The sequence below is a fragment of the Zootoca vivipara genome, chromosome 6 (genome assembly GCF_965207765.1).
Source record: "Zootoca vivipara chromosome 6, rZooViv2.hap1.1, whole genome shotgun sequence".
Classification (NCBI taxonomy): domain Eukaryota; kingdom Metazoa; phylum Chordata; class Lepidosauria; order Squamata; family Lacertidae; genus Zootoca; species Zootoca vivipara.
Window position 1 is genome coordinate 55,851,424 of NC_142589.1, and position 14,046 is coordinate 55,865,469.

The window sequence follows — 14,046 nt, forward strand, 5'->3', positions numbered from 1 at the left end:
AAGTTGCTTAATGTTAGTAGTAGTAGTAGTATTCTGCCCATCTGAGTGGGTTGCCCCACCCACTCTGGGTGGCTTCCATCAAAAATGTGTTTATGTAAGGAGAAATTCGCACTAAAATGCTGGTGAATTTTCATGAGGTATATATATATATATATATATATATATATATATATATATATATATATATATATCAAACTAATATGAAACATGGAGAACTGAACTTAAAAATGGAAAAGTTAGAAACCGAGAAACTAAAATTGAGTGTTTCTTCTGCCCCTGTTTAAAAACTTGGAATCCAGGAGCCTTAAACTCTGAGATATTTCTTGACCCTTCCTCCTCTTTCTTGGCTTCTCTCCCCAGCTGCTGGTTGTCCCTTGAAGGAGGGCTGCTCTACGCCTTTGTTGGCCCTGCTGCTGTGATTGTTCTGGTAGGTGCTCAAATGCTGCCCAGTGGTGTTGGTGGCCGTTACCTTGTTCTGCAGATCATTTACTATGCTGCCATTTCATCGCTTTCCATGCCAGTGAGCAAAAGGCCTTTAGGAGACACATTGTTTTCTCCCTTTTGGGTTGAGCACTTTAAGAAATTTTGTTGATATGCCCTTCGCTTTCATTGTTGTAGGGTTGTTGGTTTTTTTTGCTTTTAAAGGGGCTGTTTTTGGATTTTATGGACTTGTAAGTCGCTTTGAGGCATCTTTTTTCATTTAACAGCTGCCTGTTGCAATGTGAATTTTAAGGGGCCTAGAAATTAGATAGCCCTGTGGATGTTGCTGATTGTGGATCTCTCTCTCTCTCTCTCTCTCTCTCTCTCTCTCTCTCTCTCTCTCTCTCTCTCCCCACTGCCAGGTCAACATGCTGATCGGAATCATCGTCTTCAACAAGCTCATGTCTCGGGATGGCATCTCAGATAAGTCCAAAAAGCAGCGAGCTGGGTAAGCCCACCCCCCACAAACACACACTGCACAAACCAGTTCCAGACACTCTTTTTGTGACAAAATGCTGAAGCCAGTGTACCTGGCAGGAGAACAAGGTGCTATATATGTGGTGGGGCAATGATGTAGGAAGGAAGAGTGCTTGTCTCCTGCTGAGCAAAATATAAAGGTTTATTTTTGGAGGGGGAGCCCACCCCATTACCCTTCCATAGGGAGAAATCCCAGCAATTTGATTCTTACAGCAGATTCTGAAAATATTTAATATGGATATTTGGCTACCAGCCATGTTGGCTATACGCAGAAGGGGCTCTCTCCCAGTAAGTAATAGTGACTCACCTGCTGGGAAGCTAGCATAGTGGCTCCATCCCATCTGGTGAACTGCTTTTGGCTGTGTACTGCCTCCAGTATTGGAGGCGGTATCCCAGTGAATATCACTCACTGGGGAGCTTGAGCGGAGAGATTGCTGTTGCCCTCAAGTCCTGCTTGCGGACTTCCCGCTGTGAGTACAGAAATGCAGGACTAAATGGGCCTTTGTTTTGATGTGGAAGGGCGTTTATGTTTTCTAAGCAGGGACCTCCAAGTTCACCAAGAAAATTTGGTGGCAACTTACAGATGCACAAAAAAACCCCAATGCAGTCTGCTTTGCTAGTCGTATTGGAAAGTGTTTTAACTTCCCTTGATATCACAGACACATGCATACACATACTGCCACTTCTGAATCCACTGTGACCTTAGCTTTTTTGGGTGTAATACAGCCTTCCCCAAACTGATACCCTCCAGATGTATTGGACTACAACTCCCATAAGTCCCATCCAGCATAGCCATGCTGGTTGGAGCTGATGGGTGTTATAATCCAATGCATCTGGATGATTCCGTTTTGAGGAAAGCATCAGAAATGCACTTTTACCAACTCAGAAAGACAAGGTAACTCTGAGTTCCCAAGGGAGGTTTGCATGCTGCCTGCGTGGTTGCAAAGACTTCACTTACTTACCAGTTTTTTGTTACTTCAGGGAAAAGAGCATCTACTCCTCCAAGCCCTATTTCACACAAGCACTTGCAAACAGAGTGCCACATGGTGTGAAGCCTCCAGGTGCCTGTAGCAGCTAGCTGTTCCAACAGCTGCTACAACTGCCTGCTGAGAGCCCACTTGTTCTCCGATGCAGCTTCAAACCCAAGAAGCTAGGCTCTGTTGGGGGGAGGGTGAGCAAGCTGGAACACAGCAGCAATGCTAGGAGGAAGGGTTACGAGGGGGCTCTCCACAAGCAGCTGCAATAGCTGCTGGAAACACTGGCTGGCTTAGCTGAGAACAGTGGGTTTAGGTTGAGAAAGTAAGCCCTGAAAAAATGCACTGCTAAACTCACCCCATGGTGGCTTTGCTCAGAGTTAATGATGGCAATAAAACATCTACTCCACTTTCCCTTCCTATTCTGAGTCCTAGAGAGATTAAAATAATGAATGGGAATGTGCATGTATGTGAGTCTGTGTGCATGCATGCATAAATGTGTGTATATAAAATTACTTTTAGAAATGGGGGAGGTTTGAAAGAACACTCCCCCCCCCCAACTTGAATGAGGCAGGCCATTATAAATTGTTCAAGGCCCCTCTTTGAATAGAGTCTGACTCAGAGTGGAACTGACTAATATCCCAGCACTGTATTTCCCTGCCAGCCCCCTACCATGAAGAAGGGAGGAAGGTAACATGCATTGGAGGACTCCCTTGAACAGAAACTCTCCTAGGGAATGGCATTTCCTGCTCAGGATCAACAGCCCCACAATCCCCCGTGGGAAAAGGCACACTGTGCATTGACTGCATGTTGATGGGAACTCATTATCTGCTTGTCCTTCTCCAAAATAAGGCCTTGTCTTCCTCTTCAAGGAAATGGGGGGCAGCCCCTAAATGGGATTTTTGAGCAAATCAAGCCTTTGAAAAGCTTATTAAGTAATGAAAATTCAAAAACCCAAATTTATTTTGGGGACGAGACATTGGGGCAAGCAGCATGCCTGTCATCAGCAGGGCTCAGCTGTGCAAGCCAAACTTAGAGGGTTGGGTGACCAAATTGTCCAGGTCTCACCCTCAAAGTGCCATTTTTGCCATGTGCAGACACCAGTGGCCCACTGTGTAGAGTGTTCCTGCCCTGATCGTACAGCCCCCCCCTCTCTCACACACACAGTGGCAAAAAGCTCAAACCCTCATTTTAAGAACACCTCATTCCAAGCTTCTGGGGCAGCAGAGCTTCAGTTGATGGTGAAGTGGCAGGGAGGAGGGCTCAGCTTCTGCCTGTTGCTTGGAATGCCAAGAGACATTGCTGAGTGTGTATGGCACAGCTTGAGATAGAAGAGGGATAATCCCAAGTCCCACCCTCTCTCCCAAAAAGGCAGCCTTTCCCCTCCTCTTCAGCACCTGCCAAAGGGGCTAGATTCTGCCCTTGAATTTCTGCCTGCCTTGCTTCATGCTGGACATTAACAAGCCGTGCTTCCTGCAACTAACCCAGCTCTCTCTTTCTTTCTCTCTCTCTTCTCTTTCCCCCTCCTCAATTGCTTTCTCCCCATTCCTCCTCCTGTCGGTCTTGTTGCCTTGTTGCCTCCTTTTCCTTCTGGCTACTTTTTCTTCTTGCTGTGCCTCTTCACTTCCACACCTTGATGGGCTGGTGGGTGCAACATAATGCATGTTGGTTGGTGTGGAACTGGGACCACCCTCAGCTTCAAGGATCCCCCGTGTGGCAGCCTGCTCTTGAAATGTACCAAGTGTGGTGTGGTCTCCAGCACAGCCCTGCTCACCGCCACTGCCAACAGCGCCATGTTAGTCTCTCTCTCTGTCCACCTCACAAACTTGCTCTGCTGGCTGCCTTCTCTCTCTCTCTCTCTCTCTCTCTCTCTCTCTCTCCTTTGTTGACAGTGCATGTTGATGGGTGCTAAATTTTTCTTTCACTCGGCTGGGCTCTGTAATTTTACTGTTAGAAATGCCAGCTGCTCTCACGGGAACTGCTAACGTTTACTTAAGGCACAATTCCTTAGCTAGCAATTACTTTTGATCCTGCAGAGCCTCTTTATAGTGCTGGTTGATGGATACCATGGAGCAGTGAGGGGGAACCTCCAGCCTCTGGATCTCATTAGGTCCACCAGGCCTCCCCATACAGCCCACAAGGCTGTTTCAGCCAAGCCACACCCACCTGCTCCTATGTGATGCCAGGTAAGGGGCAGGTAAAGATGTGGCTCACGTCAAAAGTAGGGCTTGCTCAGGTACCTACAAAGAAAGCCTTGTGCCTTTGCAAGCAACAGCACTGCTGTGATTAGGCCAAGGGAAATGGATCTGCTGTCAGATGGCAGGGAGGGGGTGACCCCATCCAACTGTTTAACTTGGCCCCTCTGGGGGGTGGGGGAGGTAAGTACCTGCAGCTCATGGGCCAGATCCAATTCCCCACCCCTACCACATACTATTATCTACTCTGGCGCTGGCAACCAATTCCCAGGGTCTCTGTTTTCTGAATTCCTGTGATTCTCAATCTTTGAGATGTCTTAGATTGAACTTTGGACCTTTGCATGCAGAGCACATACACTTTTCCACCACTGAAACCTCTTCTTTCCTTGCCAAACCAGGGCTTCTTGGTTTCAGGCTGGAAGCTGCCATTTCAGTGGGGTTGAACTTCATCCCCCAAAGCACCGAGGCTCTACAAATGCCCTATGCCCTGTGTGGCGGCGCCATAGTCCCTTCACGTGGCTATTTTCACCTCTGTGCTGCCTTTCCTAGGATGCTCCTACCTCCTCCTTCCTGAATCTGTCACCTAGATCAACGTCCCCCAGGATTTTTTGGACCACAACTCCCATTAGCCCTAGCCAGCACATCTGATGGGAGTTGTAGGACAAAACATCCAGAGGACACCAGGCTGCAGACCTAGATCATGCAGCAAATGAGATGTCATTATGTTGATGATGCAGAATTTGGCTCCATGATGTCATGGAGGACGTTCGTAAGAGAGGGCAGTTTAAAGAACAGAGGAAACACTTCATTTGCCAGTAGTGCTGAAAAACCAACATCATTTTTTTTGTTTTATTTTTTGAAATGGAAGATGTTTTTCAGCACTGCCAAAACTATTTGCAAGAAGCAGCCAGTAGGTCTGGCCTTCACCCAAACGGCAATGGCAGTCAAGAGGGATGCTTGTGCAGTTGAATTTATCACCTCAGAGCCTTCTCTCCACTGAACTGTCAAAACTCCTTCAGGTCTTTTTTTTTTAAGACACTTTCAAAAACTATTTTTAAAAAATCTAATGAATTGATGAACGGTTTGTTTAGTGCCCTTTTAGGGTGCCCACAAGGCGTTCCCAGACGCTGCATTATGTTTGGGCCAAGCTCTTCAATAGAACAGCTGCAGTAGTAGAGCCATAGAATGTCACTCTGCTCCTTTTTGCTCTCTCCACCAGGAAGGACTGTGAGCCACCTGCTCTTCCTCAGTACCTGCAAGGCCCTGAGGCTAAACTACACCCCCCCTCCACACACTGACTCCGCTGCCATCAGTTGCTCTTCTGCTCCGAGGTCTGTTGCCAGCGGCATCTGGGCTTGCTGCAGGGAGATGAGCAGGGAAGCGAAGTGACTGTGGCTTAAGGGTTTTTTAATTTTTAAAGGCAGCAAAAAAAAAAAAACTTGCTGAAGAAGCACTTTTTGAAAAATCCCCTTATGTGTGAATTGCTTCAGATGGAAATTATTTTGGCAGCAGGGCAGAAACCATGTACCGGCTTGTCCAACCTACCTGGGGGGAGGTGAGAGTTGGGCAGCATGGAGTTCCTCCATCTCCTCTTTCAAATTGATTACTCTTATAAGCCTCTAGAATTAGGCCCGGTTGGCACCCACCAGGGATGGGGCAGAAATCCATTCTGTTTGCATTTTAATGTGAACCTACCACATTTGCACTTCCTGAAACGGTACGCAAACTGAAACGCAGCTCTGCTTCAGAATTTGCTCTTCTCTGAGCAAATCGCAATCAGCACCATTTCCGTTCCTCTACAGTTTGGCTTCCACTAAAACCTACATTATGTTTCTCACTATCAGCATTAGCCAAAACTGACATAATTAATTCTGATGCATTTCCACGGAAGGGAAATGTCACAAACAGTGCAGAAAAGAATATAACTTTTTATGTAACATTTGCGGGCTAAAGAATGAACAATAGCTTCTGCTTGTATTGGCTTGTATGGTTTCTGTTTTAGACCTTGCACAAAACACGTGAATTACGGAAGTTTCTGTCCCCATTTCCTTTTACGACTGGATTCTCTGGCATCCTTACTTATAGTTCTGTCTGTCCTGCCCTTGACAAGGCTTGTGCAGGAGCCTTGCCTGGTGGGCTGCGCTTTCTTGCAAGACCAAAATCAGGACCCTCAACAAATTGGGGAGCGAGGGACTATGCAAACAGCAAAATGCACTGGTGGAAACAAACCTTCAGGTGATGTTTGGGAAACTGGCAATAGGCACCACTCGGATCCATCCACTTCCCCTTCATAGTGTCTTCTCCCGATTATATTCTCCCTGTTTCTTTGCATTTCCTATAATGAGCCTTTTAACAGCCGAACAAAGCACAAGAGGAGACGTTAGAATTAAAAGATAGTTAGGTCTAATTAATCACATGCATGAGCTGCGGCTGCCTTCCTTTTCTCATCTCTCTCTCTCTCTCTCTCTCTCTCTCTCTCTCTCTCTCTCTCTCTCTCTGCATGACAGAGAGAAAATGAAGGGAATCCATCATATCTGGGAAAAGTTTCCATTTTGATCTGGAAAGGCAAAGAGGGCAATGTGCATGGAGTTAAACAGCAGCTCTAAAATGGATTTTATTTTTACATTCCTCCTCACCCCACTCAAATGTGTCCAGATGTGCAATTTGGGGAGGAGGTGTTTTGATATGGACAGTTCTCATCTTAGAAAAAGAAAAGTGCAGTCGCGTTGCACGACAACCCCTTCTTAACAATTAGGATACCTCTACAGAAAATGTGATACAGCCAGTGCTTTTTTTTCTGGGATGACGCAAGGGGATGCATACACCCTAAACATTTTGTGAATCTTTGTACTTTTGTCCATTTACTGTACACCTTTTACCCAATTTGAACTATAAAATGGTGATTTTCTGGCGTCAAAATGCAAGTACCCCTAAACATTTTTAAGGGGGGGAGCACTGGGTAACATACTCATTGGATTGTGGGGTGGGGCATGGTGAGGGCAAAGGTTGCAGTTATTCCTTAACCTCCTGACCTATCCAGTTCCCAGTCCCTTTCTGGGCCTCTGTGAAGCCTACATCCTATTGAAAAAGCTGCTTATGGATCTCTCACCATCTTGTCTAGTTTGACCCGATGGTGTCGCTGAAGAAATAAACCCTCAGGAGGGTGCCCAGTCAGTGTAGACAGAGATGGGAGCAAATGCATAGGCCTCACAGAAATTCAAATCCCAGTTTCGCCCCAGTTCTTGGATACCGGGATCCTGATATTGCCAAGGCTGCAATTACATTTATTTATTGCTTACCAAAGGGGTGGCTAACAGTTTGTGGCCTGAGGGCCTCATTTACCTTTGGCCCACCCTCCAGGGGCCACATGCCAGAAGTTGGTGTGGACATCCCTAAGTCTTACAGGGTACACACAACCCCCGTTTCTCATCTAATCCAGGAAGATCAGCTGAGGACATGGGTTATTGCACCCTCCCTTGTCATCAAATGATCACTCTGATGACCAGGTTTGTGTCCCCATCAGGGCACTGATATGCATGGAGGAGCCGCTTTCCCCCCCCAAATTTGATTTTTGTTATTGTTGCTACCCCCACAATTGGTAGGTGCTGCAGAGGGTGGGGCAGGAAAAATGGCAGGCAGTGTGGCAGATCAGGCCCCTAGCAACCCCTGACGTACTGCAAGGAAAAGGTGCAGAGGTCATGTGGCTGTTGCCCAGACAGGCAAAGCTATGTGGCAGATAAGTTAGGATGGGTTGGGGGACTGAGGTGAGAAGCTGAGATGTGGCTAAGACAAGGCTGAGGTGGTTAAAAATGAAGGAAAGGAAAATAACCAAGCTGCTACATGCAGGGGTACCTTGGTCTTCCTCGTGGTCCTCATCATTAAAGGCCACCAGAATCCACTAGACATGGGAAGGTGTATCTAATGGCCATGCTCCAACATAAAGCCCTAAGGGACAAGTTCCTTCACTGAAGGAAGCAGGGAACCCATACATTTTCCATGGTGTCTCTCTAGAAATATAAGCATAACTGAACAGATCTGTATGTTCCTGGAACCCTCCACCCTCTGCCATGTTGCTTCATGTATGCACATCTGCCAGCACTAAACTGCTTCCTGCCATCACCTTCTGCCCCCTCCCAAACTCCTTTGGTCACCTACCAATCGTATGCAAAGGGGCTCTTGTCGGTTGGCATGGGTGACCCGGCCTGTGTGCATTCCCCTTCTCCTTTGTGATTGGCTCCTGCACCTCTCTCTCACACCTTCTCCCCTCCCGCCCCCCTCCCAGGGCATCGCTATGGAGCTCCTGCGTGGTCCTTCCCCTGCTGGCGCTCACCTGGATGTCGGCTGTGCTCGCCATGACCGACCGGCGCTCCATCCTCTTCCAGGTCCTCTTTGCAGTCTTCAACTCGGTCCAGGGCTTCGTCATCATCACGGTCCACTGCTTTCTGCGCAGAGAGGTGGGCGACATGCACTGCCAATGTGCTGGGACTTTCATTGGGTGTCCTCCTGCTGTGCTCTCTCTTTCCCGAGTCATTATTTTAACGGACAAACACAAAACACATGAAGGAGAGATCACAGAATCATAGAATTGTAAGGGACCCTTTAGATGCAGTACGAAGATGCAAGGATGTGCTGGTAGACCATATGGGGATCAAACCTGCAGCCTTGGCATTATCAACACCACACTCTAACCAACTGATGGGTGCCTCCTCTCCAAGAGCCGTTGTTGTGTAGTGGTTAGAACGCTGGGCTAGGACATGGCATACCAGGGTTTTGAAACTCATTGGGTGACCAGGGCCAGTCATCATCTCTCCACCTAATATACCTCACAGGGTTCTTGTGATGGTAAAATGAGGGGGGGGGAGCCATGCACACCACCTTGAAAGAAAAAAGTGGGATGTAATAATACATTTCTCCAATTTGTAGTTGGCCTCTCAAAATTAGGCTGGTTTAACAGACATCTAAAAAAACCAACCCTCAAGCCTTTTTCCTTCTCTGTCAATAAGTTCATATACAGAAAACTTTTTGACACCCCCTCCAAATAAAAACCACTTAAGTCTGCCCCTGCTGGTGCTCCCATTTTTCCTGGGGATGGAAAATTTCAGCCCAGCTGTAACCCTTTAAGAACAACAGGTTTATCCAGTTTTCATCTAGATAATAAGTCGACCTTTCCTGTCTAGTGGTTGGGAATCACTGTTTTCCACTGAGGTGAACAACCTCTTGCAGGCCATAGGCCACATTCCCTCAGGGGCAGCCTTCCAGGGGCCACATACTAGTGGTAGATGTGGCCAGAGGTAAAAAAAGTGGGAGAAATAGCAGCAACATAGCCTACATGCAAGCCATGCACAGGCCAGAAGTTTACACCTGCATACCTGGCGGGCAAACAGAGCTATAGAGGGGTGTGGCCTGGGAGGTCCATGGACCTGATGGAGAGGCCTGGAGGGCCATATTTGGACCCTGGGCCTAAGATTCCCCACCCCTGGCCTACACAGAGGGGGCAGTCTTTTTGATGGGACACAGGGAAGGAGAATCCCCCCCAATGTATTTATTCCACACACACACACACACACACACACACACACACACACACACACACACACTGTTCAAAGCTTTGAAGTTTTTTTCCTACTATCAAGCAGTATATAATTTTTATGAAGCAAAAAATAAATAAATGGCCTTTGCCATCCCAAGCCACTTTCATTTGCTCAGGTTCTAAATCAGTCAGTCCAATTAATGGCTGTCTGGGACACGGGTGGAGATTTGGCTACATTTCCCTAAGCCTACGTGGAGTCACCCTTCTTCGTATTTCATCCATATGCACTCTGTAGACCAGAGTCTTTCTCCCTACCCTTGACTTTTTACACTCCCCCATTTATCTTCGCACGATGGGTGGTGAGCGACTGCTCCATAAACATAAAACACAGGCCCTGCAGAGGTGGCCCATTCAGCGCCTGCGGCTGCCAGCTACTTTCCACATCCCTCACTCTCCTGTCAGGAGCGAGGAGCTTTAACGGCCACATCCTTGCCACAGATTTGGTCGCTCAGCGGCATTAAGGCTGGCCCCGGGGTGCTAAGAAGCTCGCCCGAAACGGCTGGTATGCTTTAGGCACGCAAGCTGAGCAAGTCATAATTTATGCAGACTAATAAAAAAAGCATGGTGGGGGTGAAGGGAGGCTTGATGCTAGCTCACAAATACTCCCAAGGTAACAGTGTATAGGCAGCAGTAGGAAATGTGTTGCTGCACGATCAGAAGCAGAAACTGATGCAAATCCCCGAGCACATGCCGCCCACAGCTCAAGCACCTCCATCTTGCTCCGCCCACTTCTGCATCTCTCCCCTTCCCCCCTCCCGCAGTCACTGGCATGCGGCTCCCGAAAGGTTGCCTACGAGGGAATGTGGCCCTCAGGGTTTGAAAAGGTTTCCCACTCCTGGTCTAGCCAACAGGCGGAGGTGGAAGTTGATCCCCTCTACCGCCAGTGTTGACTCTGGTTGGTGGAGGAAGTGGCAACAGAACAGGAGCCAGAGTGAGGGAGAAGGTCTGAGCCCTCCAGAGACTTGAGACCACATTGCCTGTCTGTGCCTCTCCCAGGTACAAGATGTGGTGAAGTGCCAGATCGGAGTGTGCAAGAGTGATGAGAATGAGAACTCCCCTGACTCCTGCAAGAATGGGCAAGTCCAGATCATGGTGAGTGAGTGTGGGGCCCATGTTGTAGGGTGGGGGAGGGAGGACTGGTCACTTGTGCACAAAGGGTGTTGCACTCCCCCCCCCTGCATCCCCTTCTATGCTTTTGCAAGCATGTTTTGGCTGAGTCCTCCTTGATGGGATATTCGCTGATGCTGACATGAGCTAGAACAGGCATCCCCAAACTTCGGCCCTCCAGATGTTTTTGACTACAATTGCCATCATCCCTGACCACTGGTCCTCTTAGCTAGGGATCATGGGAGTTGTAGGCCAAAACATCTGGAGGGCCGCAGTTTGGGGGTGCCTGAGCTAGAACCTTTCTGGGCACACACAGTAAGAAATAGTCTGTGCTTATATAATGCTTCCCACAAGTGTTTTCACATATACTGCCAGTGATTCTTACAAGTGCTCTGTGGCCTAAGCCAATGTTTTATTATTATTATTATTACAGAGGAGAAACAAAGGGGGACTGGGACTGATGGGTGTCCTAGTCCAAAACATCTGGAGGGCACCAGGTTAGGGAAGACTGATTTAGGGAGGTTATGTTTACTGAGACTTAAATCACTGACTTGCATAGCTTGCATACCTTGGCCACTATGGTTTAGCCTTTCAACACATCCAAGGTGGCAAAACTTGCCATTTTGGAAATAATATTGCTGCCATTTTGGATTTTGTTTGAGATATATATATATATATACCCTGTTTCTCATATTTTAAGACATACCCATAATATAAGCCATAGCAGGATTTTAAGCATTCAAGGAATATAAGCCATACCCCGAAAATAAGACATAGTGATAGGCGCAGCAGCAATGCCGGCCGCGGCAGGAGGAGGAGGAAAAAAATAAGACACCCCTTGAAAATAAGCCATAGTGTGTTTTTTTGAGGAAAAAATAAATATAAGACGTGTCTTAAAATATGAGAAACACGGTAGTCAATCAGTTGTCAGATTTTAACACCACCATGTTGTGTATGAACAGGAAAATACAGCACAATCATTTGAGCTTGATTGGGTGGGTGGGTTTTATATGGCATCACCAAGAGAAAGTGTTTTAGTCAATCCTAGGCCTACTCAGAGTAGAGGCATTGACTAACTTAGCCCACTGATTTACTTGAGTGCTCTGAGTAGAACGTAGTTGGCTGCAACTCCCTAAAAATGTTCAAAAAGCACTCCGTCTCCCTTCTCCAACGTAATATTTATGCCTCTTGAAAGGCTCAAAGGTGCCTTTCAAGGAACATCACTGAGCCACCTTTGTTGCCCATGATGCATTCATTTCTCCACTCCCACCTTCTCTCTATCTCTTCCTCTCGCTTCCTCTCTCGTCTCTCTTTCGTTCTCTCCCTTTCTCCCCCTCTTTCTGTGTTTTTATAGACAGATTTTGAAAAGGATGTTGACCTGGCGTGTCAGACAGGTGAGTCCCTCTTCCTTTCTCTCTGGCACTCATATGGGTCAGCCAGGGAGGCTTTGGGAAGAGCTTATCATCGAATAGGGAAGGGGCCAGTTAAAGTTCTTTCTGAGGACATTGCAGAACATGGGTCTCCATAGGGAAGAGGGATCAGGAGCCTAGTTTTTGGCAAGGATGGTCCTATGCTAGGCAACCAGCCCCTGAGCCCCCCAGAAACAGCACATTCCACAGGCAGGAAGGAAATAGGAAGGGCTAGGTCAAGCTGGTGACAAAATAGATTAGCTGTCAGTCCCATGAGTTTCCAGCTTAAGGCTCAGAGGGCTTCCGATTAATCACCACACCCAGTATTCACAACTGGCCACAAGGAACTCCCCTGTGCCATGTCATCTACCCAGCTCACAATTTCAATTCCATGGTCTTTGCCAACCTGGTCTCCTCCAGATATTTTGCACACCCAGTTCCCATCAGCCCCAGCCAGCATGACCATGCTGTCATCTCCCCCAGCGTTGTATAGCTATGCTGTCTGGGGCAGATGAGAACTGAAAACCAAAACATTGGGAGGGCACCAGGCTAGCAAATGCCAGCTCGCAGCTTTTGCATGCCCAGAGGTTCCCAGAGACAGTTCCACCTCATCTTCCAGGTTCTTCTGGCCTGCCGTTCTTTAAGCACACCTGGATCTCCAGGTTCCTGAAAAAAAACGCTCTTGTTACCTCCATTTATGTCAACAGCACCAGCTAAAACCCTCCCCTGGTGTGCTCTTCAGACTGAGATGCGTTCCCACTAAAGGGCCTTTTCCACCTTCCTTCCTTCCCACCCGGCCCCAAACCCGCAGACTGAAGCATTCCCTAAGTGCAGGTGTTCCCCTTAATTCTCCCAGAAACTGTTGCTGCATGTTCCGTTTGACTGTCCACTTCCCTCCCAGTCCTCTTCAAAGAGGTTAACACGTGCAACCCAGCCACCATCACGAGCACCTTGTCGCGCATCTCTCTGGATGGGGACGAGGATCCGAAGCTCAACACCAGCTCCGAGGGCAGCCTGGGCTTCTCCACCCTTCCTGGGAATATCCCACCCACTTCCATCCTGGTCCAGGTGCCCAAAATGACACACAACGTGGTGAAAGGGCTCAACGAGCTCAATGACCCTCCTGCCAAGAAGGACGTCAACCTGGACCCAGCTCGGGGGGCGGTGTACCTGTGTGGTGACAGCAGCCTGCGGCAGTTGGACTACGGGTGGCTGCGGCCACAGGAGGCCACCCTGGAGAGCAACTACATGGTGCTGCCGCGGCGGACAGTGAGCCTTAAGCCCTTCACCAGGGAGGAGGGCAAGCTCAACATTAAACTGGATGATGCGCCGGGCCTGGCCAAGGGCCGCCACCCCATGGAAGCCGAAGCCTACCCCAGCTTTGCCTCCATGGACCACATCAATGTGAACCTGAACCAGCCGTACGGGACGGTCAAGCACCCCTACGGCCTCCAGTTCAAGCAGCACCCAACTGTACGGCAGATCTTGGCCTCAGAGTTGTCGGAGCGCAGCCGCACCATGCCACGCACTGTGCCTGGCTCCGCCATGAAGGTGGGCTCCCTGGAGGTAAGAGCGGCAGTGGGCGGGAGCGGGGCGGGAGCCTGTTTGATGACGTGCGGAGGCAGTCAGCATGTAGGCCAGCCTTCCCCAATGTATCACCTACCAAGTATGTTGGACAGCAACTTTCATCGCCTCTGGCCAATACAGTGCTGTGCTGTCTGTAGCTGGCGGGAGCAAGGTTGGTGTAGAGGGTGCTTTCTCAAAGTGGGAATGGGTATCGAGTTTGCATGCCTACAGCTGTATTTATCTGCAGG

The 14,046-nt window shown here is 48.5% G+C and overlaps 1 protein-coding gene across 1 annotated transcript in view; it reads left to right on the forward strand.

The window, feature by feature from the left end:
* Positions 1-14,046, forward strand: part of ADGRB2 (adhesion G protein-coupled receptor B2) — a 163,314-nt gene that overhangs the window by 142,917 nt on the left and 6,351 nt on the right. Inside the window, exons 21-27 of the mRNA XM_088672247.1 lie at positions 361-427; positions 843-928; positions 3,628-3,726; positions 8,409-8,580; positions 10,713-10,808; positions 12,178-12,217; positions 13,134-13,798. Of these exons, the coding sequence (XP_088528373.1) occupies positions 361-427; positions 843-928; positions 3,628-3,726; positions 8,409-8,580; positions 10,713-10,808; positions 12,178-12,217; positions 13,134-13,798 (1,225 nt within the window). The remainder of the gene's footprint in view (positions 1-360; positions 428-842; positions 929-3,627; positions 3,727-8,408; positions 8,581-10,712; positions 10,809-12,177; positions 12,218-13,133; positions 13,799-14,046) is intronic.